The sequence below is a fragment of the Aotus nancymaae genome, unplaced genomic scaffold (genome assembly GCF_030222135.1).
Source record: "Aotus nancymaae isolate 86718 unplaced genomic scaffold, 86718_ANA_hifiasm-v0.15.2.pri h1tg000041l, whole genome shotgun sequence".
NCBI classification, from domain to species: Eukaryota; Metazoa; Chordata; class Mammalia; order Primates; family Aotidae; genus Aotus; species Aotus nancymaae.
In genome coordinates, this window is record NW_026988455.1 from 1,427,908 (window position 1) to 1,438,612 (window position 10,705).

General features: G+C 39.9%; 1 protein-coding gene across 1 annotated transcript; it reads left to right on the forward strand.

Annotated features, from left to right (window-relative positions):
• Positions 1 to 232: 232 nt before the first annotated feature.
• Positions 233 to 10,501, forward strand: POLR2M (RNA polymerase II subunit M). Its single transcript, XM_012443036.2, has 4 exons — positions 233 to 394; positions 2,140 to 2,784; positions 5,367 to 5,571; positions 7,573 to 10,501. The coding sequence occupies exons 1-4, from the start codon at positions 282 to 284 to the stop codon at positions 7,714 to 7,716; spliced, it is 1,107 nt and encodes a 368-aa protein (XP_012298459.2). The 5' UTR covers positions 233 to 281; the 3' UTR covers positions 7,717 to 10,501.
• The last annotated feature ends 204 nt before the right edge of the window (positions 10,502 to 10,705 follow it).

Sequence of the window (10,705 nt, forward strand, 5' to 3'; positions counted from 1 at the left end):
CGCTCACACGAGGGGAAAGGGCGCCAAGCCGCGGCGCCGGCGTCATCCGACGTCACTTCCGCCCTTTAGCGATGCTCCGGACGCCCGCCCCTCCCGGTCCGTGTTTGTTTCCGGCATTTCAATAAAGCTCGATTCGGCTCGAAGACGATCCCGTTCTTCCGGGAAAATGGCGACTCCCGCTCGTGCCCCGGAGTCAGCGGCGGCCGCGGATCCGGCGCTAGCTGCGGGGCCTGTTGAGGAAGCCGAGTGCCCGCCGCCACGCCAGCCTCAGCCTGCGCAGAATGTCCTCGCTGCCCCGCGGCTTAGAGCCCCAAGCACCCGAGGACTTGGGGCAGCGGAGTTTGGTGGAGCTGCGGGAAATGTTGAAGCGCCAGGAGAGACTTTTGCGCAACGTGTAAGCTGGGGTCCCGCGGAGTCACTGCCAGGCTCCGTCAGCTCGAGCTCCCTGGGCGCTCCTCTTCCCTCCCCCACTCCGTTCACTTCCCCGGAAGGTGACCTTGACTCAGTCACATTCGCCTCAGTCCTCGGGGCGAGTGGACAGAGGGCTTGCTGCCGCAGAGCCGTCCTTCTTCCTGGCCAGGCACGTTTGCCTGCGAGGATGACTCGGACTGGACGGCTCCTTAGCGTTGCAGTGAGTTAGTAGCTCCTCGCTGGTTTTATTTTCCCGGGCACTCTGTTGGTTCCATGAAGCAAGAGTCTGCATTCTAAACCTTTTTGCCGCCCGTGCCCCTAACCCATCACGAATTGTCAGCTTCATCTCTCGATTCTATGCTTACAGGAACCGTAGGAAATGGGAAGAGTGGGATGTGAGGAGGGATTTATTAGGCCGAGAAAGTTCGACCCTCATTCAGCTGGCTGATTTAAAGGATTTTAGCAGGGGAACCACGAGATAAAAGTGGTTTTGTGTTTTTAGGCGGTTTTGTTTAGCAGCTTGGTGCAAAAGACGGTTTGAAGGAATAAAAAGCAGAAAACAGTAGAAGGATATTTGCAGAGGGGCTCCCCACGAGAGAGTTGTAAGAAAGTGAACTAGGAAGGAATTGGGAAAACTTTAAGCATGGACTGATTTAAATATAGTTGACAGAGATGGCTGAAGTTTCCGATATATATGGAACAGCACTAGCAAAAAATAGGAAAATTCAGGGAGAGGAATAGATCCAAGGTTGATTTTACTTAGGGTGTGCAGAGTTGAGAGGAGAGCAGGACAGACATTTGGTTAATTGAAAACCAAACAAAAGCTGGAGAAGTAGTCATGAGGCTCAAGAAAGAGAGAAGTCTGGAAAAATATAGAAAACATAGGAATTTCAGCTGTAGAGTGTTGTCAATTGTGAGAATGAATGCGTTGTCAAAAAGAACAGAGGACCTAAGATTTAATTTTTTCTCTCCATTTATTGTATAAAGAAAAGGGAATCAGAAAAGGACCTCTGTTATCCAACAAAAGGGATAAATAAATACTTGATTGGGGTCAAGACAGGTGTTTTGACCTTGTGAGAATAGGTTTTTAATCTATAGCAGTGAATTAACTTTCTGGTCTCAGGACTCCTTTATACTTTTAAGAATTATTGACATCCCATGGAGTTATTTTATGTGTTATATCTAGCAAAATTTATTTACTTACCAGAAATAACAGCTGAAGTCTTTAAAACATAAGTATATACAAGCACACATTCTATTCTAGAACAGTGATGTCATCACATGTCATGTAGCCTCTGGAAAACTCCACTGTACCCATGTGAGAAAATGAGAGGGAAATAACATCTTGGTATTATGATGAAAGTAGTTTTGACCTAATAGGCCCGTCCCCACACTCAACCCATCCTCAAATTTTGGAGATTTAATGACTGCTGGTTCTTGGTATGCCTTATGTGATTATTATGTGCTTAAAGTACCTTTGCTGAAATTCTAATTTGCTGAGACAAATGAGGCATATATTCCCTGTTCCTGCATTCCCTTGTTTTTTGGGCTCTTTGGATAATGACCATTTTATTTGTTTTATTCCTGTTTTTGGAGAAGTTAGAAATTAGATATTTGACTTAAAAATTGGCTTTTCTTTCTTAGAAGTTAATGCTTAGCCTCTTTAATGTTGTATGTCAAGTTTAAAAACATGGCTGTAATATATACGTATTCTTTTCCATTTGACAGAAAATTCATTTGCAAATTGCCCGACAAAGGTAAAAAGATTTTTGACTCTGTTGCCAGACTGAAAGCTGCCATTGCAGAACGTGAAGAAGTTAGAAAAAGTGAACTGTTTCATCCTGTTAGTTTAGACTGTAAGCTAAGGCAAAAAGCAACTGCAGAAGTTGATGTCGATACAGATAAGGCCCAGAATTCTGACCAGATACTTGATACTTCATCACTAGTTCCTGGCTGTTCCTCTGTAGATAACATCAAGTCATCTGAAACAACCTCACAAAACCAGGGACTTGGACATCCTACTCATGAAGGTGATGAAAAGACTCCAGAGGTTGAGTACACAGTGAGTAAGGGCCCAGCTTCCAGCAACAGAGACAGAGTGCTGCCTTCATCTGAAGCTAGTGAGCATCACCCGCAGCATCGTGTTTCAAGTCAAGCAGAAGATACTTCCAGCAGCTTTGACAACCTGTTTATTGACAGGTTACAGAGGATCACCATTGCAGACCAAGGTGAACAACAGTCAGAAGAAAACACAAGTGCTACGAACTTGACAGGCCTTTCTAATGGGACTCAGAAGAAGCCTCATTACATGGAAGTGCTAGAAATGCGAGCCAAAAACCCAGTGCCCCAACTGCATAAATTTAAGACCAATGTGTAAGTACCATCGGAAACAGGCCTGTAACAGGAACATAGTATTTGTTAAACTCAAAAAGTTACGAGAAGCTGGTTGTGATGGTGCTTGTCTGTAGTCCCAGGCTACTCAGCAGGCTGAGGTGGGAAGATAGCTTGAGTACAGGAGTTGGAGACCAGGTTGGGCAACATAGTAAGACCTTTTCTCTTAAAAAAAAAAAAAAAAGTCAGGAGAATGCTCTAAGTTCCGTGGGCTTTGTGTGAAAACCGCTTGTTAGGGGAGAAGATACTGTGGAAACAGACCAGCCTGGGTGGAGTGGAAGATTCATGTTGAAAAACCATATAATTGAAAAGGTCTTAAATAGCACATGGGGGAGTATTAAATTTCAGGATGTGACCCAGTATTTCATAATAAACACAGAGTTGGAGAGAGAATTTATTATGACTTCTTTTTTTCAGAACCATTTTTTAGTGTACGGGTCTGATTAGTGTACTATCAGTGTACTCACTTTGATTAGTCTGTGAACTAAGAGTATAAAGCAGTTGCAGGAGCTGATGGGCTTTCCAGCCAAAGAGATTTGCATGCTCGCTCTATGTAAGCAAGCAGCAGGTGTTGTGGGGACACAGTGAAGTCAAAGTTCTTAAACTCCTTTGCCTTTTTAATGTTATATCTCAAGTTTAAAAACACGGCCATAATGTATACATGTATAATGTAATAAACTCCCTGTTCTTCAGTGAGTTTAGGAGCTAGATGAAGACCCAAGGTTTACACACTTGGAAAAGAGTTAAACTACATAATAACAGTTTTGGGGGAAGGAAGCTGAGAAGAGGTTTGAAAACTGTGAAAATAGATTCATGCAGGATGGGCAAAAACTCTGCTTATCATTCCTTGCCGTAAATTTATTTCTGAAATTTCAGGAAAAATAAAATCTTTTTGAAAAGAATTATTATTTACTTGCAGCAAATGTAACATTCAACTCAGATAACTGGTACCTTCCTATGCTGTATTTACAAGTATGTAACATCAGATACACAGTTAAATCACTACTGCCTTTCTCTGAAAAACAGAAAACCTCTAGTGAAAAGTACCTAAAACATGCTTCTTTTTTGTTACACTTTTACTCAACCCTAGCATTCATTTTAACCTGAAAACATGTTATTTCTGCTGTACAGAAAATCAGGATTATAGTATATTAATGTGGTCAGGTAATCTCTTGTATACAGTGAGGTATACTTTTCACTTCCAGGATGACATTTTAGAAAACTAGAACCATCATCTAGCCAATAAATACAAGAAAGAATACATTAATCCCAGTTCCGTATTATGGTCATTTATCTGGGAGTTGGAGAGAGGTAAGGGAATGAGGGCTACCAAGAGTTCAGGAAGTTTAAGAGAGAGGGAGCCTCCTGTATAGTTAGAGGAGAACAGGAAAGGCAGGGCTTTGAGGAGTCCATAGGCTATATACAGGTAGGACTTGAGAGGGTTCCATGTAAGAAGTGGCTTGGAGGTTGGAAAATGGGGTCAGGGAGTGTCCGTTGGATCCTTTCTGCTCTTCCTTCTGCATACTCTTCTGGCTTCGTATATCACCTGGATGCTGGGGGCTGCCCCTTGTCTACCTGTACTCCAGATCTTCCAGAACTTTTAGGTTTACGTGGCCAATTAGCCATGACACTTGACCACTTGGGTGTTCCGTGGCACCTCAGCTTAATCATGTACAAAGTGGAACCCCTGTTTCTTTCCCAGGTAATTTCCATATTCTCTAATAGTGTCCCCACCTTCTTGGTTTTCTTCCCCTAAGGTATCTTTCATTTTTCTCATCTCCATATCTGCTAGCCATGAAGACCTACATAATGTATTTCCTTGATCTTCATCTGTATAATTGTTCTTCATCTTCTGTCAGAGTGAAGACACTCGCCTCTCTTGGGCTACAACTGTGGCCTCTTCCTATGTCTAGTTTTAACTACCAGTCAGTCTCCACTGCTGCCAGAGTGAAATTTGTCAGATGGAAGTCTGAACTTGTTATGTTGAACTTTTCATTGCAGTCTGGGCTCATCCTACTTCCCAGCCTTCTTTCTGGCCATCTTTTCTGTATAGCAGAAAAGCTGGGTGTCTCTACCTCTGTACTTCGTCTCACTCCCCTTGCTGGGATGCACTTCTCAGTTATGTGGTAAGCAGTTATTATTCCAAGACTGTTCAAATGTCACTTCTTTGAAGCGTTTCTGGCAACCTCCCTGTCTCCCACTGGAACTGGCCATTCCTTATGTTCTAGTGTATCTTGTTGAGCTATCTGTCATAGTACCTATGGTATCATATTGCACTGAAACTTTACATATTTATTTCTCTCTACTAGGCAATAAGCCCTTTTGCAAATGTTCTTTGAATGAATAAATGAGAAAAGAAAAGCTCCAGTTAAAGGAAAAGGCAAAGAGCCTGTACGCACACAGACACACTCCTATTCGTTAGAGCAGTGAATATTGGTAAACTGCTTACTATTACCTTTGGTGGAGAATTGATTGCTAAGGTTAAAGGCCATTTGTGTGAATGGTTTAAATGTGTCTATAAATAAAGAAAATAGTCTGTATAACACGAGTTTTCCTTTCATCAGATTACCTTCTCGACAAATTGATTCATCTAGTGATTGTCAGAGGAGAGGGTCTCCTATTTCCTCAGAGGAGCGGCGGCGCAGGGATAAGCAGCATCTTGATGACATCACAGCAGCTCGGCTTCTACCACTTCACCATATGCCCACGCAGCTACTCTCCATAGAAGAATCTTTGGCACTTCAGAAACAGCAGAAACAGAATTACGAGGTATTTAGAGTATTATTTTTCTCTCATCTGTTTGCTGGGTGCTGCTTACATAAATCAGAATTTACTCCAGGTTCAAGGAGGATGGAATGTAATAGAGGGGATTAGGTGCTTCCATGAGCTGAGACCTATGCCACTGGTTTTCAGAGTCACAAAGTTGGTAGAACTGCAGGCAACAGCTAGAGATGAACAGCAATCTGCAACATTAAAGTGGTGATTTGCCAGAAAATGGGGGGAGACTGCTGTAGAATTTCATGTCTTAAAGCTCCTGTACCTGCCTGTTCCTGTTAGGATAGCAGTGGCATCGCATCTCTCCCTGTCTCTCCCTTTCACCTTGTAAAACCCGTGTGACAGCTTCTCAGTGGTAGACTCTAACCCAGACCCCTTCTAGAATGAGGAAAATGTAGTTCCCAGGCTTCTATCTCCTGCAGTACAGGGGAGGGCACAGAAGGAGTGGGAGGATAATGTTGTGTAGCCAGCAGACAGTGAGACACTGCTTCAGAGCATAATCTGCAGGCCCATGTAAAGAGAGGAGAATCTCCTGCTTTTGGCAGCATGATCAGTTTTGCATAGCACTTTCTTTCCGTGTGTTCTGCATAGAACTTTAAACATGTGTTGAGAGTTTGCGTACAGAATGATGGGACGGGAGAAAGTAAGTGTGAAGGACCATAGGGGAATAGGAAAGTTTAGAAGTATTTAGTAATAATTTTAGCCTCCAGGAGAACAATGTCCTGTCTCATTTCCTAGATATTGCTTATTTTGATTTTAGTCAGGTACTAGTGCACCGGTTAGTATAACACCAGGCTGCACATAGCAAGACCCCATCTTCACAAGAAAATTAGCCAGGCATTGTGGCACGTGACTGTGGTCCCAGCTACATGTGGGGCTGAGGTAGGAGGATTAGGAGGATTGCTTGAGCCCAGGAGGTTGAGGCTTCAGTGAGCTGCAGTTGCACCACTGCACTCTGTACAGCCTGGGTGACAGAGTGAGACCCCATCTCCAAAAAACGAACAACAAAACAGGCTGATAATCTGCGTCGGCTTTTCATAAAAGGCTTGGCATGGATTGGCATTTTCAAGGTGCTGTTCTTTTAAAAAAAACACATTTTTCTTTCTCTCAGTGCATTAAAATGACTGACTAGTCATGACCGTAGCATTGAGGAAGTGTTTCTTAAATTGTCTCTGGGCTCTTAAATGCCGTCCTAAGATATTTATAGGTTCAATTAAATCCTTCAGCTTGAAATTGGTTTTCTTGGCAGAGAGGTTGTGGTAGTAATGGGTCCTACTTTTACGTACTCATATTCATGGCTTGAAGTGAAGGACATCAAGAACCTCAAGAAAGCATGAGAAAAGGGAAGAACTGAATTAGGGATGACTTTGCCAGCTACCATCAGTTGATGGTAAAGTCCTTGGAGGTATATAAGCACATTGCCAGTGTCTGAAATTTACTTGGACTTTTTATTGAATACTAGTTGCTGTAGGACTTTATTTGGAGAGAAACAGCTTCTTAGTATTAATTTGTTGATTTTTATTTTGCCATTGAAATTCAATTCTCAAGTCTAGAAGTCGTGATTGTAATTAGGGAAGAAGGTTCTGTCCGTTGTAGAAATCTAGACAGTGTTAGTGATTTTTGACATTTGATAGCTCAGATTGTTAGGTGAGTGTGTATATATGTGCACGTGCCCACATATTTAATGCATCTGTATTTATAACTATTGTAGTGCTAAGGTGATTACTCAGTTTTTTGTACAGAAGAGTGTATTTCAGTGCAATGTTGTTTATTAATGGAGGTCAGTAACTTCAACTGTAGCAGGCTGGTGGCTGTTAGAAGCATTGCTCTGTTGTGTCTGTGATAGGGCACAGCCATCAGGCTCGTATTGCCCGAGAGAGTACTCAGTGAGTCGTCAATGCCCCTCTTATTCCTGATTCTAGATAACTTCCCATTGAAAAATTGTAAGGAAGAGATGTGAATTTGTAACTTTTTGCTTTGCTCTTTGTTTTAAAGGAGATGCAAGCAAAGCTCGCTGCACAAAAATTAGCTGAAAGACTGAATATTAAAATGCGGAGTTATAATCCAGAAGGGGAGTCTTCAGGGAGATACCGAGAAGTAAGGGATGAAGATGACGGTTGGTCCTCTGACGAATTCTGAAGATAATCTCCTAAATCACTGACGTTGAGATGTCATCATTTTACATCAGACTTTCTAACTAGTATCAAGATCAGTGTCAGATATTGTAGAGGGAAGTAATTTTATAAAGTTACACAAAGGTAGTTATAAAAAAAATCCCATTTTGTCTTTCAGAAGATGGCTTTCGTGTGCTTGAAGTTTAATATTTGAATATCGTGTTTAACCACATTGTATTACAGTTTTGCAGTATGTTGTGTATTGGTCTGATATTTTAGTATACGGTAGAACATACTTGATTTCTTTAAGCCAAATGAAAGGAGGTAACTTTGCTTTTTTCCTTACTCTTACCTATCAGATAGCATTTATTACCTGTCTTTCAGTGAAATGCTTATTTGTCCCAGGCATCTAAAATCCGTGAGGAAGACATAGTTCCCTTCTTTTTTGGGTAACGAAGGGAGCAGTCTAAAGAGCTGTATGCACGTTGGCATGGGGTTATTTAGACGCTGGATGTGAAATACCTAGGAAGACATGCATAGAAAATGCTTCAATGCCTTTCTCCTTTTTTCTGTCTTTCCTTAGGAAGAATGTTAACTCTTCTGATTAGGAAGGAATTCCCTTTTGAGTGGATGCTGGAGGGTGAAGGTCTTTTTAAATCATCTTATGTTACTTCAGGCAAATCTGGTATAGGAAAAGTCCAAGCTAACTGAGCTAGGTGAAGGCTTGTGCATCACCTGACTTGAGTTCCTTGCTGTCACAGATGATAGGTTCATGTACGGAACACGAATATTTGTTAAGAAACCAGTTTTGTTTTTTTGGGGTTTTTTTGTTGTTGTTACAATTGAATTGTCAGTTCTTAGCTCTTCTTGCCAAAAGAGGCATGTATAGACTGCAGAAACCTCGGTCTCATATATAAACGCTCATGTCATTTTAGAGGATTATATGGTTGTCTCCAGAGAAATTAACTTATATGATCAAAAATTCTTTGTCTAACATATTGGAGTCTTTAAAAGTGTTGAAGAATAAAAAACTAATTAGAACAACTTCAAATGTTAATGGTGATGTTTTACTGGGACTTAATTAAATATAACTTTTTACTTTTGAAAAAGACTTCACATTTGCTTCCAAGTGTAGTTACTGTTTCCATCCTTATCCCCCACAAGCAAATGTGAAAAGTATACTGACCAAAGATTCTCATTATTTTTCGTTCTTAAAACTAAGAGTAAATGATTTCACAGCATAAAATTTGATGTTCTTTCTCTAGAATGAAATAACACATGTTATTTCTGGAAAGCTGAATTATACGGAAGAGTTTATGTGTCTGTACACACAGTTTCCTGTAATCCTACCACCTAGAGAGAGAACCTCTGTTAACATTTTGGTTTTGTGTTTTTACTTATTTTTCTATGCATAGTTATGCATTTATATTCTCAAAAATGCAGTTATAATGTACATTGCTTTGTAGTCTGCTTTATATATTACCAACATTTTCCCATATTAAATATTTTGCTTTTTAGATAGCTGTAGGATATTACATTTCATGGCTGTACCATAACTTTAAGATTGATTTCCTCTTCAGCAATTTGATTATTTATTATAATGTAATCTGTAAATAGTGATGTGATTAGCATCTTAATCACATCTATACAAAATGACTTACTTCCAGAAGATACCTCTCTAGAAATGAAATTATTAGGTGAAAGTGTTTTTGGGAATCTTCATATATATCACTCACCAGAGAGCATGTTCATTTGCATTCCCATTAGCAATATATCTGACACTCAGAATTGAAAATTACTACTTAAAATCTCTGCAAATTCAGTAATTACAGAAAAGGGCTACATTTAAAATTTGTATTTTTTTGATGACTTAGTGAAGGTTGTGTTTTTTTCATGTTCATTGGCCATTCTTTATTCATTCTTTTGAGAATTGCTCATTCATATTTTTTCTGTAACTTGCTTGGAGAACTTGGTGGAGTTTTTTTTTGTTGTTTATAAGTTCTTAAGAATGTCTTTTGTCATATATTGTAACTTTTTTTAATCTTGTCTTCATAGTTTGTGATATTTCAGTGTGGAAGTTACTTTCTTTAGGAGTCTACCTTTGTGTATGTGCTTGAACTTATTTTTGTAATCCAAGAATGCATAAATAATTGTCCTTATTTTCTTCTGGTACATTCTTACCTCACCTTACATCTGTCTTCAAAAGGAATTTAAATTCTGTTTATATATGTTAACTCAATACAGTTTGGGGTGAAAAGGAAATTTTTAATCCATCTCAAATGTATTTGGGCATATTATATAAGGTAGGGATTTGATTTGATTTCAAAGCGTTTACCAGTTGGTTCAGTATCTGAAACCACCATTTTCCCTCTGATTCGTAATGCTATTTTTATAGAATATTAAATTCTTATGTGTCTTAGGCTAATTTCTGGGCCTTCTGATTTTTTTTCCACACTATCAATAATTATGGCTTTAATTGGTGTTAATATTTGGTAGTAGAAGTTCTCCCTTGGTTCTTTTAAATTTTGTGAAATATAACCTACAAATAAGTACTTAAAGTACTTAAAACTGAGTTTAATGGGTAAAGCAACAGCTGCGTAATCACAAACCAGATGCAGAGGAGGTCCTGCCAGCACTCCAGAATCTCTGTGCGTCCCCTCTTGACTCTCACTTTCCCCTAGAGGTAGCTATCCTGACTTTTGGTAACTCTCCTTCTGCCCTTTTAAGAGTTATTGTGCCCGCTACGTATATAACAACATGGTTTATGTTTTGCTCACTTTTGACTTATATAAAAATAGAATCATACTGTATGTTGTGTTTGGTGTTTTTCACTCAACATTGCATATAAGATTCAATGTCACATGGTGTGTTTCATTCATTTTCATTGCTGTATAATGTGCCGTTTCATCAATACCACTGTTATTCCACTTTACCGTCATGGGTACTTTGAGATTTTCAGTTTTTGGCTTTATAAGCAGTGCTGCAAAGAGCATCTTACATAAACATGTGTCTAT